Below are 24,057 nucleotides of genomic sequence, written 5' to 3'. Positions count from 1 at the left end.
CCCGTGCGGGAAAAGTCATGTGATTCTCGGGGCCCCGCCCCTTCTTCATCTTGCTCGGCGCCTCAGAGCGAAGTTCTCACACGGCAGGGAGAACCTCTGCGTGCCGAGTCGAGAGCAGCGGGGAGATGCGGGTGCCGGGGGTCTTCGTTGTCGTCGCCGCCGTCGTTTTGGGGGCCGCGGTGGCCAAGGACCCGGTGAGTTTCTCTTCGCGCTCGCTTCCTCTCCTTTCTCCCACCCCCTCGGGAAAAGCAGCGGAGTTAAGAGAGAGAGACGCACGCGCACAAAAAACAACAACACCCCCACTACCCTCGTCGGCCAAAAGCGTTCCTGAGCGGGTGCAGAGTGCGCCTTCGGTGTTTGTCTCGGCGCATCCGCGGAAAGATCTGCTGCTGCTGCTGCTGTTGTTGTTGTTGTTGTTGTGGGGAGCAGGCAGACTCTCCCCCTCTTTTTCAAAGGATCCCAGGGTGGTTGGAGTCGGAAGGGACCCCCCAGGGTCATCTAGTCCAGCCCCCGCCATGCAGGGATGAATATGCAGCTGCCCTGCACCGGGATCGAACCTGCGACCTGGGCGTTGTCAGCACTGCACTCTCACCCCACTGAACCGTCCAGGCTGAAAGGGAAGTTCAGTTTCTGTTGCTAACCGCCCTTCGACCTTCTGGTTTTTGTTTTTTTATTTAGCCTTTCAGATTAAAAAAAATTAAAAAAACAATTAACAGACAACATAAAAAGAGAATTCCAAAGAATCTCCTTCCCCTTTCCCCTTTGTGGGTCCTTGTATTAAGCTTTTTCCTCCTGCATATTGTTTATTAATCCAAATCTTTTAAATCTCAATAACATGATGATGATGATGATGTACCCTGCCCATCTGGCTGAGTTTCCCCAGCCACTCTGGGCAGCTTCCAACAAAAGGTTAAAAATACATTAAAACACCAGTCATTAAAAACTTCCCTAAACAGGGCTGCCTTTAGATGTCTTCTAAAAGTCTGATACAGTACCGGTAGTTGTTTATTTCTTTGACATCTGATGGGAGGGCATTCCCAAAATTCAAGATTAAACCACAAGTGTCATTCCAATCCTACTAATGATTTTAATTGTTCACAATGGTTTTTAAGGCAAATTATATATTTTCCCCATTATTAAAATCTTGCTCTTCCTGTTTCTGATTCTCCGGATCATTTTTGCCAATTCGGCATAGTCCCATCAACTTAATCTACCCTTCTCTGGTAGGGACTCTGCCTTCTTTCAATCTCTGGGCTAATAACATCCAAGCAGCTGTAGTCGCGGCCACCCTGCGATTTTCAGGTCAAAGGGCAGTGTAGGAAGTTATAACAAAGCAAGGCAAATGCCGCACCCATATGCTCAGAGGCTTTCATTTTTATTGACCGACTTACAGGCTCAGTCCTAGGAGGAGGGAGGAAGGACCCAAAGCAATCTGCTTTTTACCATGCTGACCATGAGCAGAGCAGGAAAGGCCAAAGGACTTCCAAAGGATGATTAATCCGATTGGTCTGTATATTTCAGAGGAAGGGAAATAGGCAGCCCTATTGTTGTTTCTCTTCACTTTTTGCTGGGGATGCTGAAGTCTTCCTGCTCTGTGCATCTTTCAGGCAGATGCAGGGCTAGTAATGATTTTCCCAGTGGGGAGGATTTGTGTCAGTTGCCTACATCTTTGGAGACTCCTATCCTGAGTCAGAATCAGCTGGACTATGGGTGGAGGCGTAGTTGGATCAGCAGTTGGAAGGTCGTGCTGAACAAACAGCATTTGTGTGTATATTCTCTCCCCCCCCCCACTTGAGCATAGTGCAGTGGCTCTCACTGTTTTCCCTGGGCTATAGTTTCAGAATAAAAATTTCCTTGCGCCGCATCCATTTTTCTAATTTGATAACTTATTGGAAAACACAGCTAGGATTGTGCTCGGTATCACTTGATACCGGTGCTCTCATTTTAACAAGATATCCCTCCCATATACTGAAATGTTTTAATGTTTTTTTGAGCGGGTCCTGCCACACTTGCCATCGTCTCCTGCTGCGCCGCACTGTTTGAGAACCACTGGCATAACGGTTGCAGGAGTGCTTTACAATTTGAGGCAGTAGGTTCTTCTTAGTATCTCATGTACAGAACGTACAAAGCAGTGATAAAAGGGAGTGGTTTGGAACATGTCAAAAGTCCTTTGTTCTTTCTGAGCCATTTCCACAACTAGGTAAGATTGGGGAGGCAGATGGATTTCTGGTCATGACTTTGGCGCTCTTGTCTTAGAAATTAAGCAGTGGCACAGAGGTTGATGATTGTTATCATTATTATTCACTGCATAGTTGCATTTTTAAAATACAAATACTCTGCCTATTTCCCAAAATGTTGCAGCGGTATAGGAAACAGGGAGCCAGCCATATGATTAAGCAGTCAGCTGTCTGCTTTGCAGGTGACCATAGATGAGATGAATCTCCTTGCATATATATGTGCGATAGCTCAGTTCGTAGAGCATGAGACACTCCCCCCCCCCCAAGGTCATGGGTTTGAGCACCATGTTGGGCATTGCAGGGGATTGAACTCAATGACCTCTGCGATCCCTTCCAACTCTGTGATTCTATCCAAAGTCCTTAGTCGTGGATTGGAGCTTGGTCGCTGTCAGAGCTGCTTCCACATCCTAGCTCACAGAGGATCACGCTAGCCAGCAATCACTTTGTAAAAGTCTTTATTGAGTTACAGTTTCCATTCTCCAGCTGCTGCGTGCAGCTCTACGTCTTATGGGTTAGACCGGCGAAGCTCTGTCTGGGTCCCCGCCTCCTGTACACCAACTTAATATCCTAGCCTTACTCCACCTTTTCCGCCTGACCGTTCTTCTCTGGGTCCCTCTGCCCCCCGTGGTCTCTTCCTTCCGGGACTCTTCTGACGCTGACCCCCCTTCTGTCTCCTTGCGCCGGGCTTTAGGACCTGGCTCCCTTTCCGGGCTGCTTACTGCGCCACCTTCCTGTGTATTTGAACTTGGCGCGCGCGCCCAACCTTCCACTTTCCGTCTGACCGTTTCTTCGCTCCCCGATGGAGGTGTGGCCACTCCTGACTCGTGCCCTCCCTCCTGTTGTGAGCTGCCAGCGCTTGATACCTGACGCCCTTCCTCTCCCCTGCTCTCTGTTGGTGACGCTGGTCCCGATTTCCAACTGCTCCCCTCTGAGCCCCCTCTGGCCCTTTCCTCCTGGGGTGTCCCCCTAGGCTCCCCCCTTGCCCTGGCCACTGGTGCTCCTTTCTGTGAATCTTCTGATTCACTGGAAAGACTCGGAGATCTCGGGTCGTCGTCATCACTCATCCTTTCTTCTGCCTCCTCCCCCTCGCTCTCTGTTTCCTCCCTTGCCCTTGCCTCTGCTCCTGAACCCCTGACAGTCGCGTACATTGCTCAGGCCATACATGGTATAGGCAGAAGGCCTAAATGTCTAGATGTTCAGGTAGCTGGAGACCATTTTTGTGAGATCTTTTCATAGGCTGTTATAAAACAAGGTGCCTGCTTTGATGGTGTGGACACTTGAACAAAACATCTGTACTATATTAGCCAGAAATGTACGTGTGGTTTTAAATGCCTTCCTTCCACTTAATCCTTTGCACCAGCTAAGTTCCAAAGTGACATATGGCCGTCATGTGTGAAAATACCTTTCCTTTGTCTTTCATGAACTGATCCACTAATGATTTAATGATAATCTTTTTCACTTGATGAGTTTAAAGCCTTGACGTTCACATCAGAGCCATCTGGATCAAGCCAGTGACCCATCTAGTTCAGAGTTCTCTTCTCACAATAGCCAACCAGATATCTCTGGTAAACCTACAACTGTTAATCTCTCCCATCTTGTTTTCTACATAGTGCTTTCTTAACATTGCCTTTGCTTCTGGAGGTCAAGATGGCCAGATGACTAGATTACTAAAAGGGTCTACTTATATCCAAATACAGGAGCATCCCCCCCCTTTGTTTAAACCACGTGTTCTTTGAGTAGGCTGATCTCTCAAGTCCAACTTGTGAGGAGCTCAGATCTGCTTATGCTGCATCTTGTGACTTAGCAGAGCAATTACTTTCTTGTTTCGTTTAGAGAAACGAACTGCTGAGTGCGGCAGTTCATGGATCTGTAATCTTTTCTTGAAATGTATATTCCTTCCCAACAGAACCAAATGGACAACATAGATGTTCAAATGTGGTCTTAGTTAACGCTTAGCTATGGCAAAGTGTATTAACAAGTATCACACGACAGTTTATTATCACCAGAATTGAGTCAGAGGAGCTGCCCTTCTGCTTCAAAAAATTCTTACACTTTTTTGCATTTTGAGTCTGTTTTTTTATGTAACACATCTGAATTCTTCTTCTCTTACAAGATCGGTTGCGACTGATCTTGAGATAAATAAATGTTTGTTTGTACCTAATAGAGGGGCATTTGCAAAGGGGATGAATCCGACACATTTATTATGCAGTCAAGTTATTTCTAATACATATTGTGAAACTGACTAGTTTTTTCATGTTTGGAGAGCAAGGGAAATCTGCTTGCATCAGTTTAATGTGATTCACAACAGCCCTGCTGGTTCTACCTGCCAAGTGACTATTTCTTATATTAAATAGGCTAAAGATTGAGTGCATGTCAAAGTAAAAATCAAAAATTGTGGATCTGTGATCCCCAGAACAGGTCTTTGAACTTTGCTTCATATGTTTATCTGTCATAAACACTACTGTGTTGTGAAATAGTGCCTCTGGTGGGATACTTTTAATTACATCCTTGTGTAACCTCATTTAAGGTGTAATATCCCTTACTTTTTCAGCAGAGTTCTTGACAGAGTGCAAATATTACTTTATCGCTGGTGAAACAATTGTCTCCATTTTCTATCCATTGGCAATTGCAAGTTCTGTCTTCTGAAAAACCAAAAATTACTCCAAACCGCACAGAAGACAAGATTCCAAAACAGTTAAATATATTTGGGGGGAGGGGGAAGCAGGGGGAAAGGCAGAGGAGGAGAATTTTGAATTACACTTCAGTAATTCACTAAAAATAGCAAAAGAAAAGAGTTGCCTTTCTCTTACAACCATTGTATGCACCTATGTAAATACTTGAGCTGACAGTCTGAGTTAATTGGCGAAAAGGTAAGATACTCCCTGATTGCAGATGCTCTGTCTGATAAAAGAGGAAGACAAGCAATTAGAAGTGTACCAGTTCTTGAAGTTATGCAATCCGCCTTTACACAGGTATCTTGTGATGGAGAATTCTGCATAAAATTGGGTGAGCATCTGGCCCCTCCCCTGCGATAGCCTGAAGCCATTGGGCCGTATGTTTGGCATGGATATTGAGAGTGGGCACAGAGTTGCAGCCCCGGTCTGTGCATGATAATAATTACGATTGCTGCAGTATTGTCTGATCTGGAGGGTTGCCTCTCTTTTCAGCACAAGCGTCCCCACACTTAGGTGAGGGTTACGTTCTGGGGCCCCCCACATGTACGAGTGAAATTGTGTAAAGCGGGGCTCACCCTCTGAATGCTCTCTGTGCCGCTGTCTCTCTTCAATCCAGAGCGAAAATACTGAACCCCAAAATATCCACAACTAGAATTGAAGCTCTGGGGCCGGCAGGAGACTGGGGGACATGCTGGGAAATGGATGGTCATTCACAGAGGGTGTTGTTCTTCAGCCCCATGGAGCCTTCAGTGTAGTGTTCATCAGGATTTAACCCCCCCCCCATGCTGTTTAACATAGACCTGAAACCACTGGGTGGGGTTATCCAGAATCTTGGAGTACATTGTCAGCAATATGCCAAAGACACATAGCTCTACTCCTTTACATCTGCAAGTGAGGCAATAGATGTGCTGGACCAGTGTCTTGCCTCGGTAATGGACTGGATTAGAGCCAACAACCTGAAATTCAATCCAGATAAGGCACTGTTAGTGGGTGGTTCCCTAGACCAGATGGGTGGGAGATCGCCTCCTCTTGATGGGGTTACACTTCATCAGAAGGAGCAGGTTCGTAGCTTGGGGGTCCTCCTGGATCCTTTGCTGTCGCTTGAGGCTCAGTTGGCCTCAGTGGCCCGGAGTGCCTTCCATCAACTTCGGCTGGTGGCCCAGTTACACCCCTATCTGGACAGGGATAGCCTAACTTCTGTTGTCTATGCTCTGGTAACCTCTAGGTTGGATTACTGAAACACTTTATAAGTGTGGCTGCCTGAAGACAGTTCAGAAACTTCAGCTAGTGCAGAATTCGTCAACCAAGTTACTCACTGGGGCAAGATGGTTTGAGTATATTACACTGATCCTAGCCTAGCTGCCAGTTACCGTATTTTTCGCTCTATAACACGCACCCGACCATAACACGCATGTAGTTTTTAGAGGAGGAAAATCCATAGGCATGCCACCCGTAGGCATTCCCTCCATAACACGCAAAGACATTTCCCCTTACTTTTTAGGAGGAAAAAAGTGAGTGTTATGGTGCAAAAAATACGGTAGTTTCCATGCCCAATTCAAGTGCTGGTTTTGACTGCCCAGAACTGCTATACATCAAGGACCACCTTTCCCCATATGAACTGACCAGAACCCTGGGGTCATTATCTGAGGCCCTTTTTCGTGTGCCTCCAAGAAAGGTCTGGAGGGTGGCAACACAAGAATGGGCCTTTTCTACTGTGGCTCCCCATCTGTGGAATGCCTTCCCCAGGGAGGCTTGCCTGGCACCTTCATTAGGCACCAGGCAAAAATGTTTCTCTTTAGCCAGGCCTTCGGATAATTTGTGGGAAGGGGGTTATTGTTATGTTTTTGGTTTAGTTTATTAAGTATTTTGTGTTCTCGGTTTTTGTTTTTTTCTGCTGTGAACCACCCTGTGGTCTTTGGATGAAGGGCGGTTTGCACATTTAATTAATAATAATAATCTTTGCCTCTCCCCACCCACTTTGAGGGTTGCTCAACATGTTAAGACTTTAGTAGAGGAGTCTGCTTTCCTGTGGAAAGTTCTTTGTCCACACTCAAGATATTGTTGAGTAGGACCATCATGTACTGACTGCCCACACATCAACAGATGAAACACCACAGATAGCAGTCACAGGCTGGGAAGCTCAATGCAGCATGGTCCTGGCTCACTTTGTTAGCCCTATTCCGGTGCTTGTGTAGAAGTCCTCACCCAATTTAGAACCCTGATTAAGGGGAGCCTATGCGGACACATCCCTGCTGCAGATGTCTGCCCTCCAACATGCCATGTAGAGGGAGCCAGTCAGAATTGTCCACACACTACCTAACCAGATGGGGGAAGCTAATACCTTAACAGGGTTAGTGAGCTCTGCTAAATGGTATGGCAGAGAGTGAAGACAGTCTTTTTCTTTTTCTGGAATGCTAGTTTAAAAGACAGAAATAAATTGAAGAGGGGTCTGTTGCCACTTAAGGAATTGCCATTCCATCAATTAAATAGATAGCTCCCAGCCTACAACAGTGGCATTTCTGTGTCTGCTTACATAATCCCAACTGTTTGAGTAACACCTTTGCTAATCCTATGGTTTCATTCTTCTTTCTGCATTAGAGGCAGAGTGGCTTTTTTTGCAAGTGCTCTCTGCTTAAGTACCTTCTCACTGTGTTTCAATAAGAAGCTTGAAAACACTTTATTTCAAATACAATGGAGCTAACCAGATTTGACTCCAGGTTAGGGTGGTGGCTCTTACCGATGTTGCTGGAGTACAACTTCCATCGTCCCTGGCCAAGGGCTGATGAAAGCTGGAATCCAAATGAGGACTACAGGTTCAAGATCTTACTCTCATTTTTTTTTAAAAAAAATGCTTTTCAGCAGGTAAGGACTCTTGGCTACCCACCATCAGATGGGTCTCTACATAAATGTGGCTTTCTAGGCTAGCCTACCTCTCTTCTGTAGTATATCTTGCTTCACAAGCAACGTAAAAAATCAGACCTGTACTAGATCCAAGAGGCAAGCAAACAGCAGAAAGCAAAAGCTTCGTGTGTTAGTTGGAGCTCAAAAAAGAAATGTTAGCACTTCCCTACCTGCAGCATTCAAAATTCGTCAGGTGCATTTTGCACCTGGCTATCAGCCACTACCAAAAAATTCCTGAAATTGAAAAATATGACTTTCAAGCCATCTGCCACAAAAATGACAGCTAGGCATTCTCTTTTGGCGACCGTAACCCTAAGGAGCCATTTGGCACCTAGCTTATATATTTGAGTTTCTAATGCTGTCTGCCTGTGTGCTGCTGCTTCTATCACCACAAAAAACGCCTCCCACTGCATAGCAATTTGGCTTGGGAAAAGATCCCACTACTATGAATGGAACGCTTTTTCATCATCTTCACCTGACCACCACATAGGGCAGTTTTTTGATGCCAGAGAAGGGGGCTTCTAGGAAAGTAAGGACTAGCTGTTCCCCACTTGTCTCCTCCTTCTGACATGCATCAAAAAAGAGGCGAGAATGCTCAAAGTCAGAGGCTTCCCGCATGATTCAGAGTTATGCCCAAACCAGCCCATTTTAAACATGCATAGAAAAAAAGTTCCCAACTAGTTGTTTGCATTTTTGAACCCTAACCTTGACACCTGCAAATGGAGAGTTCAGGTATACTGTAAAAAAGTATCGCAGTTCAATCCTAGGCAGCGCTCAATGAGTTTCGTCGGACTTTAGTCTTTGGTAAGTCTGCATATGACTGCAACTTTAGTCTTTCAGGGGTTTTTGGTTTTTTGTTTTTGTCTGCAAAAGCTGAGAAGGCAACAAGAACTCTGAATATTTTTGCATGAAACAATTATAAAAATGTTTGTTCTCAAAAGCTTTTTTTTTTTTTTTTTTTTGCAGTATGGTGAAGAATGCAAAACACTAGCATATCCTCCCTCAGGACCAACGTAAGTAACTTATTAAGGACAGCTCAGTAGCTGATAGTTGCTGTTTACTTGTGATCCCGTTGATTTACAAATTTAATTAATATAACATAAACTTTAAACTTGAGTCAGGATTGTGGTGCTGCTATTACCTTACTATATATCACTGACCAAACATTCAGCTAGAGAACATTGTACCTAGTTTGAGACAGTGGCGATTTTTGCAGAATGAGGGCACATGGAAAAGAATTGTGTAGGTTAGCTTAAAGAAGCTTCCTTAATTGTCTTCAGCGATCGTAAAAGAAGACCGCTGCTAGGTGTAAATATAGGTAAAATGTGCTTGTGTTAAATATGTTTGTGTTAAATATTGATGGATGAAAGCTAGGTAATGTAAATATAAATTACTTAGAAATTTTTAACCAGAAAGACGCCTGAAGGCAAAAGCCGCAAAATAGTGGTTTAAGTGTAGCTACACCTTTCTGCGTTTCATGAAAATCGCTCCTTTTTCAGGTACAAAGGAAAGATTCCCTCCTACATCATAAATCTTGACTTGCCACCAAGTGAGAGATGGGTCCAGGTGGCACGTGACAAAGATGCAGAGGTAGGGAACATGGTGGGAAGGAGGTCAGGATCAGAGGCTTTCTTCTGGGCGCCTTTTTAATGAGATGCAGGTTTTAATTTCCGCTAACATAGGTGTACTGCTTAATGAAACAGGCTTTAATCCTGCCCCTAAAGCTGGAGGGAAATATTTTAAATTGTGCTTAGGACAAGATGCTTGAATTCTGCATTGCTTTTTATTTCAAGGCCAAAAATCCTCAGTCAGAATGCCTAGTAAAATGGCTTTAACTGAGGAACAGACACAAGCTGGCATTCAAGTGAATGTGCATAGGTTGTATGAGAGCCAGTGTGGTGTAGTGGTTAAGAGTGGTGGACTCGTAATCTGGTGAACCGGGTTCGCGTCTCCGCTCTTCCGCATGCAGCTGCTGGGTGACCTTTGGCTAGTCACACTTCTCTGAAGTCTCTCAGCCCCACTCACCTCACAGAGTGTTTGTTGTGGGGGAGGAAGGGAAAGGAGAATGTTAGCCGCTTTGAGACTCCTTCGGGTAGCGATAAAGCGGGATATCAAATCCAAACTCCTCCTCCTCTTCTTCGGCTGTGAATTCACTTTGTCTTTGTTCTTCTGGGGGTATGGTCATAGATTCAGTCTTGTGGAATCTTAATAGGCACAACTCTCCACTTCTGCTCTCCTGCCTGGCCACATTCCAGTTTGTAAGAGTGGGGTTTTGCTGTTGCAAAGCTGTGAAGGAGGCCTTGTCAGGATGCAAAACAGCAGAGGCCTCATTGGGCTGGGCAAGCAAAAGCAGACAGAATAATTCATAGAATTAGGGTGTTCCCTCTTCCCTCAGAGCACCCATTGATAGCAGCTGAGACTTGGAATGGTCACAGCATACAGTGGTGCCCCGCAAGATGAATGCCTCACAAGACGGAAAACTCGCTAGACGAAAGAGTTTTCCGTTCTGGAGGTGCTTCGCAAAACGAATTTCCTATGGGCTTGCTTCGCAAGACGACAATGTCTTGCGAGTTCCTGCTTTTTTTTCCCCTCCCCCCTTTTTCTAAGCCGCTTATCAGCTGATCCGATCAGCAGATAAGCCGCTAATAGCGCTAATCCGCTAATCCGTCAATGGGCTTGCTTCGCAAGACGAAAAAACCGCTAGACAAAGAGAATCACAGAACGGATTCTTTTCGTCTTGTGAGGCACCACTGTACAGGATAGGCAGGGCTTAACAGTGTATGAAGTCTGCCTAAAGAAAGAACTCTCTACCTTTACAAAAGACGTTTCACATTGCGTCAGTGAACATAGTTGAAAGTGTCAACTCATCACTATTAAAGACTGCTTGTTTCAGATGTGCTTCAGCACATGTGAAAGGGTTATATGTTTTAAGTGGCTCTTGCATTACCCTAAAAGTGTGTTCACCCGAGCTTTTTCTTAAACTTTTCCAGGTGAAGGATGTCCTTAAGATTATGAAAGATATTTTAATCACATTCCTTCATAGTGGAAAAGCCATAGCATCACTGGAATCTAAATTGGTGAGTACCTTTCCATTTTCTCTAAAATTTAGGGGAAAGTTGAATCCAGCTTGCTGAGCCTGTCTGAACCGCAGCTGCTAATAAGCCAAAAATGGGGAAATAAATGCACTAGTTATCAACAGGATCTGATGCTTAGTGTGAATTCTGGCAGGAGTCCTTGGCATCATTGCAGGCCCCTTAATGAAAATCTCTTTGGTGTGCCACTGCACTCAGAAAGCTAGTCATGATTTTGAGTTTGTACATCACTGTGCAGAGATTTATCACCTCTCCAGGCTATCTGGCTGTTGCTTGGAAGCCAGGATGCTGCCGTATGCAGGTTCAGACTGTCAACTTTTGTCAGGCAGGAGTCCACCCCAGTCCTGCTAGGAAAACCTCAGATTGAATCTAGCATCTTCCCCAGGCAAAACATGTGCTTTACCACTGAGGTGTGTGGGGAAAAGCAAATAGAAGGGATCCAGAGAGATGCAGGAAGGATTCACACAGGCAAATCCTGTGATGATCTAGGAAATGATAGGCTCCCGGGTAACTTAAGGGGAGTATCACTATCTTTGGCCCAGATCCAAAGAGGCTTTCAGGTGATCGGGGGCACTGGAAAGTTTTTCAGATCTATGCAATCTTGTCAGGGTGTTACACGCATGGGGTATACATTTGAACATGCCACGTCGAACATTTGTGGCTTTCCCCAAATAATCCGGGGAACTCTGGTGTGTTAAGAGTGCTGAGATTTGTTAGAAAACCCCCAGAGTGGTTTAACAGTCAGTCCCCTTTCTTGTGGAATTCTGGGAACTGTAGTTCTGTGAGAGGGAAGAGGGTCCCTTAACAAACTAGTCTTCCCAGGATTCTGTGGGGGAATCCATGACTGTTTAAAGCGGTATGTTACTGGTTTAAATGTATTGTGTAGATGGAAGATTAGACCATTTAAATTAATGGGCCTAACTTAGTCATGTTCATTCATTTCAGGGGGTATACTCCAAGTGAAACACAGTAGAATTGTCTTCTAATTGTCTACTAATGTTTCAGAGTGCCTTCTTATAGAACTTCTCCAGTGTCCACTTATTTCAGCAGACGTTACTCAGAAATAAAAGGGAACCTATTTATTCAGTTTACATTTAAACCAGAGTTTGAATTGGAGTTTGTTGCACATTGTTCTGGAAAGAGCTACTGCAAGAAGGAAGCGAAATCTGAAAAAATAGGATGTAATGCAAATAAGGGTTGCAAAAATGGTAGAGAGTGAGCTTAGGGACCTTGAAATAAGCGTCCTAACTGGTCTGCGGATTATGGCCACAGTCTGTGCAGGAATGAGTAAATAAATTTACAGTAGTTCTGTTTTGAACCTCCATCTTCCACAAGTTCTTTCTCTTTGCTTTTGACAATTATCTGCATGAACTGTGGTGTTCAGATTAATGTAAAAATGCAAGAGGAGAAGGATATTGGAGCTCCAAAATGCCTGCCAAACCACAGTGCCTTGGACTTTTTTAATGGAGGTCATCCTGCAGCTAAATTCTTGATAAGCAGGTTATTTTTTTTCTAAAGGTCTCAACAGTCCACAAAGTCTCAAATGTCTACTGAGGCAACTACAGACCACTTAGCACATAGCTTTTTTAGTTAAGTGTACACCTAAAAATTGTAGAATGCAATTGCAGCCAATGTGTGTTGTTCATATGTACCCATTGGGGATTCACAATTGGCTGTGCTGCCTGTTGATCAGACTGCAAAACTGAGTTTGTCCCTTTGTAGTTTGTGAAATGACACTAACCCTCTGTAAAGGTGCTCTGTTTACACCAAGAGATAATTGGGACTGAGAAGGAAATATATGGAGACAGAGAAATTAAAAATAGAAAGTTATTTACTATGTTTTTCAGGTTTTAATAACTTGTGGCTTTTCTTCTTAGGCTTGGTTAGGTTCCACCCTTCCCTATCCTTTCAATGATGAGATCAAAGGCATTGCTTCTGCAATTGATGCTCCTTTAGGTAATTTCCATTTTGTTATTACTGTGTCTGGCTCTGAAAGCACACTATTAAAGGCATAATTTGGTGCAATTGAACATTTCAGCCACTGTAGCAATACACGCTGAGGTTATAATACATTTGTGGAACAGGAGTGCTTAAATGTTTGTAGCAGAGATGAAGAGCAGGTGTCTATTTAAATGTAAGACCTGACTAGGAAGACTGACTGGGTTTTCTACTGAGTGAAAGTCTGTACAGTAATATCCTCACCTTTAGCATGCCGGGAGCACAATATTTGCATATCTGAACAGAGAATAGGATCCTGTAATCTTATTCCTGGATTAAAAATCATCAAGCTATAGATTATGCACCTTGTGTATTGCATAATTCAGGAGAGCAAGTCAATTTAATTCCTATATCAATTCAAAAGCTGAAAAGAGGGGCATCTCACAAAGGTACTAAAATAGGATTGACCAACAAGTTGCCCATCCTCTTTGCAGACTTCTAAGATTTTTTTTGAAATGGCAAGTCTTGTAGCTTTCCTGCTCAGTGTCTCTGCCTTGTGGCTTGCAGTCCATAGACATATGAACCAAGCACAGTAAGAAGTGATACTCTGAAGATATTTCCTGTCTCCATTTTCTTCCTTTTAAGTGTATGCTTGGTTTTATCCATTGTTTTTAATGGTCAGTTTGATGAAAGGTCTCTCTTTCTCCCTCTTCCCTTCCCACCTTCCAATTTAGGTGACATTGTTCTGTTCAATATCTTCTATGAAGTCTTCACAGTGTGCACTTCAATAGTAGCAGAAGACCCCACAGGTAAATGACTGCTTAGCCAACGACATGTATTTTAAAGATAGTGCTTAAGGTATTTTTTCTTTGACCTTAATTTCATTTCTCTCCACCATCCCCTTTTCCTTTCCAACCAGGAAAGCTGTACCATGCCAGAAATCTTGATTTTGGATTGTTTCTTGGGTATGTATGTACCAGTGAGGTCCAACTTGCCCTGGTGGATCCACAAACTTTCTAAATTGGCCGGGGGGGGGGGAATGAAATGTTTTTTATCTTACCTTTTTATTGCTTTGAGACTAAGCAATGAGCAGAGTGTTTAGTTAATCTGCAGCATCTTTAACTATGGCCTGCCTTTCTCAATTTCTTTGGAGCGTCTTTAGAGGGAAAAATATGTGTGCTGTCATAATTTTCACCATTTTCTATAAAAGGGAGAAGCTCTGAGGTTGTCCTTTTCAGCACAGTGACTTTTTTTATTTATCAAAATAGATTTTTATTAAGAAAGAAGCATAGTGTATATATATATATATATACACACACACACACTGCACCTTTTGAGAAAAAGTATTTTATCTGACCTCCAAAATCACTAAACCATCTATCCCTCCTATCTCCCAAAAAGATACCTTTGATACAATCTGGGCTCCCTTTTTCTCTTTTATTGAAGAACAGGATATTTTAATGCCACTGTCATCACAGAGCTGTCTGCAAAGGGGATTTACTCATTGAAAAAGTATTGTAACTGTATTGTAACTTTTGAATAAATTGTTAAAAAAATAAAAGGCCCATGACTTAGCAGTGTTCCGTGAAGACTGTGGGTAGCATCTAATTGGGGTCTTGCTCTCACAGAAGGGCTTTTGATTCAGCAGACTCCTCCAGTTAACAGAAGTGGAAGTGGGGTGATTTTTGCCAACTTCAGCCCCCTGCAGCCCCTTATGCCACCTTCAACCCTCTTCCACCTGATGCCCCAACTGGATTCCATTTTCTGAACATACAGGGTAGCAGTGTGCATTGACCACAAGATTTGGTTCAGATCTAGACCCAGCACTTTGTGCAGCAGTTTAATTTGTCTGTTCAGAGGCTACCTGATTTGCTTCATGGCTCCTAATCCACTCCCCCTCCCTTTAGTGAAAACATTTATTCTGACAACAATACATCTCATTTCCATCACCGGAGGAGCTCAGACAACAAAATTATAAACAGTTTCCTTAACAGAAGAGCACTAAGACAATGTAAAACATTGAGCAACCCAAAACAACCACACCTTTGCTTAGTCCATGCGAGCTATCAATGTTCGGGTCATTATCTTGAAAAAGACAAGATAATGCTCCTAGTCTACTTGATTGCCTTCCAAACCCAATCTATTCTAGTGGAACCTCGGGTTAAGAACTTAATTTGTTCTGGAGGTCTGTTCTTAACTTGAAACTGTTCTTAACCTGAGGTACCACTTTAGCTAATGGGGCCTCCTGCTGCTGCTGCTGCTGCTGCTGCATGATTTCTGTTCTCATCCTGAAGCAAAGTTCTTAACCCAAGGTACTATTTCTGGGTTAGCGGAGTCTGTAACCTGAAGCGTCTGTAACCCGAGGTACCACTGTACTGGGAAACAAAAAAATAAAGTCGTCCCCCCCTTCTTTCTGGCACAAGTAAGTACAGCCAACCACATCAAACGAAAAGCCCCTAGACCAGGGTTTCCCAAACTTGGGTCTCCAGCTGTTTTGGGACTACAACTCCCATCCCTAGCTAGCAGGACCAGTGGTCAGGGACGATGGGAATTGTAGTCCAAAAACAGCTGGAGACCCAGGTTTGGGGAACCCTGGCCCGAGGGGCTTTTGTGCTAGGCATCTTTGGGATAGGACCCAGCAGAATTCTTCCTCCATGTCCTCTGCTCCCTATGCTGATACCTTCCTTAAATTGGGAGACAGTTTGGCAAAGCTGCTCCCTCCCCTGAAGCCCTTGGATTGGAGAATGCTGGTGCCAGTCATTCCTTCCCAATTACAAGCACCGTCTCCCTCATCACCCTGCCCTAGCATTATGGTAAACACTCTCACTTCTGGGTGTTTGCAGCAATGTTTTGACATCTGGATCGCTGAGGTGCTATGAAGCACTTTATGGGATGGGTCTCTGCTTCAACTTGTGCCTCCCAGAGGCATTCTGCTTTGCCTCAGGATTTGCCCGAATGTGGTACTTGCTCCTGTTGCGGAGGGGAGAGAGATGAAAGAGATTTTTATGTGCTCACTTTTTCCAAGGAAAGCCACCCAAATGTTAGCTGTTCATGCATCCAGCTTGAAAGACTCAAAGATCTGAGAGTCCATTTTACATTGCTGTGGATTAGTTGCAATTTGCATTAGATAGACAGTTCTTGCTTATGTTTAAGTGGTGTTGCTTTTCCTGCAGGTGGGACGTGAATGCTAGTTCTTGGAGGACAACGCAGAAACTGAAGCCGCTCATGGTGTCACTGGAGTTTCAAAGGAACAATAAAACAGTGTTCAGGTCTGCAAATTTTGCAGGCTACGTGGGAATGGTTTCTGGATTGAAGCCAGTGAGTATTCCTTTATTTGGACAACACTAGGTGCATTCTGATGTAACTGTAAACCATAGCTTGCCATTATGAGTATGAACAGGCCTGAGACACAGGCTTGCCTGCTTCATCTTCCCCTTCCCTTAGGAGCAAGCAGGTGACTTCAGAGGCTTCTTTTGCTAGTGGCATCCACCCTTAATTTTCCATTGCATCTGATGTTGCAAACTTTGCTGAAAACAAAGCCAGGCATATTAGTGCCTTGTAGAGAAAACAGCAGAGTCTCAAAGCACCTTAAATGCGTAATAGTTTATTTTACGATTGATGAAGCCTTGGGAGAGTGGCGTTCACTGTGTGCAGAATGTGTATTTTGGCAAACATCTATATGAGCATATGATGCTTGTGTCCTCGCCTCACCTCACATCACTAGGTATGCATGTACAAAGAGGAAGAGCATTTGTAAAACATTGGGGCCCAAAAACTATAATACAATGGATAGCAGTGTTCTCTCGCTTATAGTGGCCTTCTTAAAGCACTACAGAATTAGCTTAACTCTGTCTGTTTTCTAACTGCTGGGTATTAATAAACACTGTTAACTGGCTTTTTGTATTTTAGGGCATTTTTACTCTAACCATGAATGAGCGGTTCAGTCTTGATGGAGGTTACATTGGTGAGTATGCTTAATGCTCTGTTCCTGTATCTTTGGGGTTTTTTTAGCTTTAATAAAATGGGGAAATTTTAGTAGCATTATACCCCACCCCACTCAAATCACTGGAGGTCCAATTTCACAAGATGCAGGTGAGAAAGTGGAGAAAGCAGTGTGATGCATGTTGTAAGAAACTATATGAGAAGTTGTGTGGCATGAAGCAATAGCAGGGCACGCCCAACCATTGTCCAAGAAGCAAACCACATGGAAATGGTTTGGGATGACTTTCAGCTTGGTTGAATTAAACTGAAAGATGAGATGCTTAAACAATGCTAAGGCTGCGTGTGGTCATAAAGCTCTTTGAATTTGTGTTTCTTGCAGGAGTCTTTGAGTGGCTCCTTGGCCAGAGAAACGGTTGGTGGATGAGTTTTCTCACCAGATCTGTGTTGGAAAACAGTACAAGGTAACAGTCAAATTGTGAAGCGGTTTTGTCTGCATATATGGCCAAGCCAGGGAAATTAGGAATAATCCCGATCTCATTTAATAATGTCTCTTTGTTTAAGTCTGTTCTTTCTCGTCTTGACTACCGCCATCTTGGTTCCATGGAAATTTTACATTGTGTGATACTAAGGAAAACTTGTTTAACGTTCAGACCCACCTGGTACCATCTGTGGATCAACAAGGTGCTGTGCAGTGGGGTTGTGTGTTTCACGTTCTACCATTCCTCCTCCTCTTCTCTACTCAAGTGGTTCCTGCCTCTGGCATGGCAGGAGCTTTAAAGTTGGGTATGGAGTGGGAGGTATCACTCCTTCTGGAGAGAGGCAACAACAATGGGAAATTCAGAAGCACCTGGAACTATGTTCTGATGGGCTCCAGGGACAGCTTTTGCCCTTTGGTACAAGCTGCTGCAGCAGAACAGCACCAGAAGAACTGGCATGATTTGGGAAGACTAAATTTTGAACTCATGCTTTCCCCCCACTAACTTGTCAGCAGAGAACCAGAGGCAATGCTTCATCCTTCACATGCATTGTGTGTTCCTCAATAGAGGAAGTGCTTGGCTTACAGGAGCAATGGGATGAGTCTCTTTTTTTTCTTTCTTCCTGTAGTTAAATTTTTATTGGTTTTATAAACTTAAAAACACTTTTCTTAACAATTTGACTTCCCGTCCTTGCATTTGTGATGTCCCCCCCACCACAGTTACCTGCTGCCTTATAGACAATACTTATTCTGCTCTGCATTTCTTTATTTACAGCATTCTTACTGTCCTCCTGTTGCATATATTTCAAGGCCTGCTGGCGATTTCATTTGGCTAGAATGCTTTTTTAAAAATAGCCCGAAAGGAATTTCCATTCTTTCATATGCTTTCCTTCCTTTCAGTCTCATATTTTGGCCGTCAATCTCGCCCTCTCCACATTAACTTCGAAAACCATTCCTCTTTTGCTGGAACCTTGTCTTCTTTCCTTCCTGCCTTCTTTGGCTGCTGTGGTCACATACATAATTTGACCATCTTTTTTTGGGGGGGGACTTCTAATCCTATTATTCCTAATAATAATGCTTCTGGCCATTATAAAGAAACTCTGACCTTGGTATGCCTTTTCTCCCCCTTCTCAATTTGATTCCCTGGCACCATATTTGTATAAATTAACTATCCCAAAATACAGACGTTCCTTCACACTGGCCAGATTGGATGTGATGCCCTCTGCCATACTTGAGGGCAGATACCAAAAGATTCCAACTGAGAAACGACTCTGCCCCTGTGGAGATGGCAGTCGGGAAACAGTGGCTCATGTTCTCCTGTCCTGTCCCCTTTATAAAGATCTGAGGAATGAGACCATTACCCCACTCTTACTTACCATCCCAGGCCGCCCATCTGTGGCCACCTTGTTCTTTCTTTTATCAGATCAAAATGATCAGACAACAGCAAAGGTTGCTAGGTTTATCGAGGGTGCAATGAGAATGAGATTAAGGGGCACTATCTGAATGATAATCTTGGTCATTTGATTGCCCTTTTTACCCATTGTTGTCTTTTTAATTGTATATATTGCTTGTTTTATGTTGCTATGGCTGTTGGCTAATGCGAATAAAGTTTATCTATCATCTATCTATCTATCTAATAAGAATGCTTCAGGCATTTTTGGGAAGAGCGTTTTCAAACATCTTTTTTTCATTATTCATCATTACAACTGATGCTTGTTGATAGGTCCATCACATATGAGTCTCCTCTTTTTTTCCTCTGCCTCTTGATTCTCCCACCTACCCGCCCTTAAACAAGGTCTTCCCCCCCCCCTTTGCTCTCTTACACAACTCCCCCACAATACACTTCCACACTAGGCAGTGACTGCTTTACATGAGAGTATTTTGAAAGGCTCTAGCCTACCAGCTTCACAATTGCCATGCAATACCTGGTTAACGCGCCTGTCTCATTGCTGTTTCTGTTCTTGCATGTAGTTACGAAGATGCAAAGGACAGACTGGCTCATTCAAAGCTGCTGGCTCCAGCTTACTTCATACTAGGGGGAAACAAATCCGGCGAGGGATGTGTCATTACACGTTCCCGTGTTGCAGTGTTGGATATCTGGGAGTAAGTATGCCTGATGGTAAAACGATTTAAGCAGATCCGTTGCCTGTAAGAGATTTTGCTACAGCTGCTACACCAACCGGCTCTTGTTAATGCATTACTGAGGATTCGGTCTCTCTACAGTGTCTCTTCCTTGTGTACATTCCCCCATGCTTTTATATATCAGTATCAGTATCCTCCTCGATTTCAATAAAAATCCACCATGGCTTCTGACTTTACCATTCACATTGGTGACATGAGACCAGTTTTGGGGTGCTCTGCTTTAAGCAACTTGAACTCTGGGGGTAACGTTCAAGAACATGACAGCCTGGTGGTGATCAGTTCAGTGGCTCATCTGGGACTTCCTTTTAGGTATTCTGAGTCTTCCAACAGAAATTAGTTAGAAGTAAAAATCATTTAAGGTGCATCGTTGCCAGAAAATAGGCATTGATGTTTTTTACTTCTTTCAAGCTTGGACACAGAAAATGGCATCTGGTATGTAATGGAAACCAATTATGACCGCTGGAGGCCTCCACCCTTTCTGGATGACCGGAGAAGCCCTACAAGGAGCTGTTTGAACCAAACAAAGCAAGAGGTAGGTCAAAACTGTGGTGTCCAAACTTTTTTCAAAGAGGGCCAGATTTGATGAAGTAAAGGGCCGATTTTACCCAAGGAAATAAATTGCCTCATGGGCCAGGTTAAACCGACCTGATTAGGTTAGGCCCCCAAAACGGATTTTGGACATGCCTGGTCTAAGTAAGACATGCAAAATTAATTAAAACAATGTTGTAACCCAAAGTCCTTTTACAGGTGATGAAACCCGACCATACTAAATGTTTGACATCTTACTATTTTTTATATTTTGCTGGAAGCCACCCAGAGTGGCTGGGGAAACGCAGCCAGATGGGATGGGTATGAATAATAAAATTGTTATTAATATATTTTAATTAAATTGACACTCCATTCGTGCGGCTGGGCTCCATATGTCAGTCCAGCACCATTGTTTCAAAATGAAACGGATAGGACCACAACATGGTGCAGGCATGCCCCACATCTGCCCATGCCCCCTTTTTTAGAGGAAAATGTACCACAGCGCTCGCAAAGAGAAGCTTTGCACCTCTCCTCCATTTAGATCAGTGTGTCCACTCCTGACCTCCGTTCGTGGGCACGTTTAAAGGAACTTGTTCCACATAGGAGAGGCTGAGCAGGAGCAAACACACTCATGCACTGTAGATTCTCAATGAGATGTTTACTGAGATCTTTCACAGACACCTAGGAAGCAGTGGTGGGAACCCTGGTGCCCACAAGCAACAACTTGACAACTCCAGGTATGTTGCACTAAAGAAGAAGAATAACAACAATAACAAATCCGTTCCCTATTCAAGGATAACTCAGTGGAGCTTGAATCTGAGCAGAACTGCACAGGATTGGAAGTACTAACTGGAGGCAAAATTTGAAGCTAGTTACGCAGTGGAACCTCGGGTTTTTGAACATAATCCGTTCTGGAAGTCCGTTCGACTTCCAAAAATTAAAGGGCTGTCGTCCAAGTGAATGGTGCAAATAGAAAAACGTGCCACAGAAGCTGTTTGACTTCCAAAAGCTGTTCAAAAACTGAAGCATTCACTTCCGGCTGTTGGCGTTCGGGTTCCAAATTGTTCGGCTTCTGAAGCGTTCGACAACCAAGGTTCCATTGTAATCCAGATTTTTTTTTGTCTGTCTGCACCCTCTGCTGGTACATGACCCCACCCCCAGCAGCAGATGGCCTCCAGGGGAATGCAACGCTTCAGAAAAATGGTTCCCTGCTCTATAGAGGGAGTCAACTTTTGGCTTCACTGCTGCTTAGCAGAGGTCAGATGTTGAAATTTGGTAAAGAAACTGCTTAGGTTGAAGCTTTGTTTTGGCTCAAGTCTGCAGGCAATTTAAATCTTTGTTCTCTCTATTTTTCACCCATGCAGAACATCTCATTGCCAGCTCTGTACAACATTCTCTCCACAAAACCCATTCTCAATAAGGTAACTCGCCCTCACTCTTCCTTGTCTAGCATGTTGTTGCCTTATTCAGGTCTTGGTAGGCGAAAGGGGAGAAGACTCTTTATTGCTGCTCTTAAGACAGATGGTTCCCACAGCAGATTATTTCTGCCCAGAATATTCTTTGTACTCCTTAGATCCCAGAGTTGGGGATGAAAACCAAGCCACAAGACAATCTAAGCCATACACATGTGTGGAAACACACACACGAGAGAGAGTGCATTTAATATTATTTATTTATTATTATTTATTGAATTTATATACCGCCTTATACCCAGATGTCTCAGGGCAGTTCACAGAATAAAAGCAGTAATGGTAAAGGTACCCCTGCCCGTACGGGCCAGTCGTGTCCGCCTCTGGGGTTGCGTGCTCATCTCGCTCTAGAGGCCGTGAGCCGGCGCCGTCCGAAGATACTTCCGGGTCACGTGGCCAGCAGGACGAAGCTGCAGCTGGCGAACCAGCGCAACACACGGAAACGCCGTTTACCTTCCCGCTATAAAGCGGTCCCTATTTATCTACTTGCACTTAAGAGTGCTTTCGAACTACTAGGTGGGCAGGAGCTGGGCCCGAACGACGGGAGCTCACCCCGCCGCAGGGATTTGATCCGCCGACCATACGATCGGCAAGTCCTAGGCACTGAGGTTTTACCCACAGCGCCACCCGCATCCCTTTAAAAGCAAAATATAAAACCACAAAAGACATAATCAAAATAAAAACAACAACCCAATAACCCTCCACCCCAAAAACCCACATTTTAAAAGGGCACACTGGCAATTTATGGGGTAGTTAGTCTGTTAATTCTCTTAGATTTCTAGATATTGGCAGCACTGATTCCGCTTGGTGTGGAGTCCCCCCCCTCCCCCGTATCTGTAAATCAAAGCATTGTTGCATTGCATGTGAGGCTTTTATATTTGGTCTAACTAAGACATAGCTTTCCACCCTTGTCAATATAAAACACTTTCTTTAGAAAAGCAATCTGCTTCATGGTACAGTCATACTTTGGAAGTTGAACAGAATCTGTTCTGGAAATCCATTCAACTTCCAAAATGTTCAGAAACCAAACCGTGGCTTCTGATTGGCTGCAGGAAGCTCCTGCAGCCAATTGGAAGCCGCAGAAGCCATGTTGGACATTCAGCTTCCAATAATAGTTCACAAACCGGAACAGTCGCTTCCAGGTTTGCGGCGTTCAGGAGCCAAAACGTTCAAGAACTAAGCTGTTCGAAAACCAAGGTATGACTGTATTGACTTATTCTCCTGCCTTTGGTTCAGACTCATTAAAGCCGTGAAAACTTTGCTTTCCCCCCCATTTAGCTGACTGTGTCTACAACGCTGCTCGAGGTTTCTGAAGGCCATATGGAGACTTACCTGAGGGAGTGTCCGGACCCCTGTAGCCCCTGGTGAGGACTCGGGTGGCTTATGAAATGGATGCTCGCCAGGCAGGAAAAGACAGAGGCTGTACTTCATCCAAGACTCCCCTTCACTTGCAGCGTGTCTTATGAGATGATGATTTTCTAAACCTGGCAGTTATGCAATGGTTTGCCAGTGTAAACCGTACCCCTTGCATTTAACATACTGTTAAGGTGCACTTCCTATGAATTGAAACTTAAAACAGTGGGCTTTTTGGATCCCCATTTCCTTACACGCTGCTTCAGCCCGTCAATGTTTAGGAAATGTCTTGCAGTGCAATCCCTGGGCATGATTTCCTCCGAAGTTTAGTCTCTCAGACTTGGTCCCGGAGATCTGTTGTAGGCTTAGAAAAGGCATTGTACAAACTCCCTTCAGGTAGAGGGTTGCTGTCAGTCTTTTAAAAGAAAGCCCAGTGTTTGGCCTTGCGATCGGACTGCCAGCTGCCTCTGCGCCACAGTGCATTTCCCCAGTTCTGAAGAAATGTTGTGGGGCTCTTGGCCTCCCCAGTTCCATCTCTTCCAAACTGGGAGCAGGGGTCATTTCCAACAGCATGGCAATCTCCTCCAGCCTTGGAGGGCTATCTTGGCTCCTTCCGGTGGGGATTTCTCCCCCCCCCCTTCTTTTCTTTTTAAAGAGCTGGGAGGGAGAGCAGCGCTAACCTTACAACCCTCTTTCCTTAAGTTAGCAAACAGATGGCCAGGCTGCCTCTTCTGTGCTCTTAAAGAGAGAGGCGGTAGCATTAGCGACAGGTTTAAGCATGGGAGACTTCTTAGCTGGGCTAATACGAATTGTGTTGCTTTCAGTGCAAGCAGGCAGGTTTTAAATTGCTGCTTTTTAATGAGCATAATTGGCTAACCTGGGGAATGAGCAGTGGTTTGGGGTTTGGGGCAGGGCTTTTTTTTTTTCCGGAACTCTGTTCTGGCACCTCTCAGGTGGGCGCCATTGCCATTCTGGGAGAACAAGGGAGGTGTTCATGGTGAGTTCCAGCACCCCTTTTTTATAGAAAAATGGCACTGGTTTTGGGTATTCCTGGCTATGGTAAAATGGATCCATCCATCCCTGCCCACCTCTTCCTTTGCCCTGTTCCACTCCCTGCTCCCCCAGTTCAGTAGATTAGAGGTGGTTCCTTTCTAAAAGGTTTAGGCACTGGAATAAAAATTATTCCGCTTTCCTACTAACCTAACGTGGCTACGAATGTTTCCGTACTGCTAGACAGTACAAAGAATGTACTTTTAATATATTATGGATCGCTTTACAATTAAAGAAATTGTGGGAGAAATGGTC

The 24,057-nt window shown here is 44.2% G+C and overlaps 1 protein-coding gene across 1 annotated transcript; it reads left to right on the top strand.

Annotated features, from left to right (window-relative positions):
- Positions 1–38: 38 nt before the first annotated feature.
- On the top strand, positions 39–24,057 carry ASAH1 (N-acylsphingosine amidohydrolase 1). The gene is made up of 14 exons (XM_082238262.1): positions 39–194; positions 8,780–8,826; positions 9,313–9,403; positions 10,804–10,890; positions 12,783–12,861; positions 13,578–13,652; positions 13,763–13,808; positions 16,017–16,161; positions 16,753–16,807; positions 17,165–17,246; positions 19,232–19,363; positions 19,811–19,934; positions 21,295–21,351; positions 22,678–24,057. The coding sequence occupies exons 1-14, from the start codon at positions 126–128 to the stop codon at positions 22,765–22,767; spliced, it is 1,179 nt and encodes a 392-aa protein (XP_082094388.1). The 5' UTR covers positions 39–125; the 3' UTR covers positions 22,768–24,057.

This window comes from Podarcis vaucheri (assembly GCF_965113315.1).
Source record: "Podarcis vaucheri genome assembly, chromosome: 9".
In the NCBI taxonomy this organism is placed as follows: domain Eukaryota; kingdom Metazoa; phylum Chordata; class Lepidosauria; order Squamata; family Lacertidae; genus Podarcis; species Podarcis vaucheri.
Note: the sequence above shows the minus strand (reverse complement) of the source record. Positions and strands in the feature narration are given on the sequence as shown.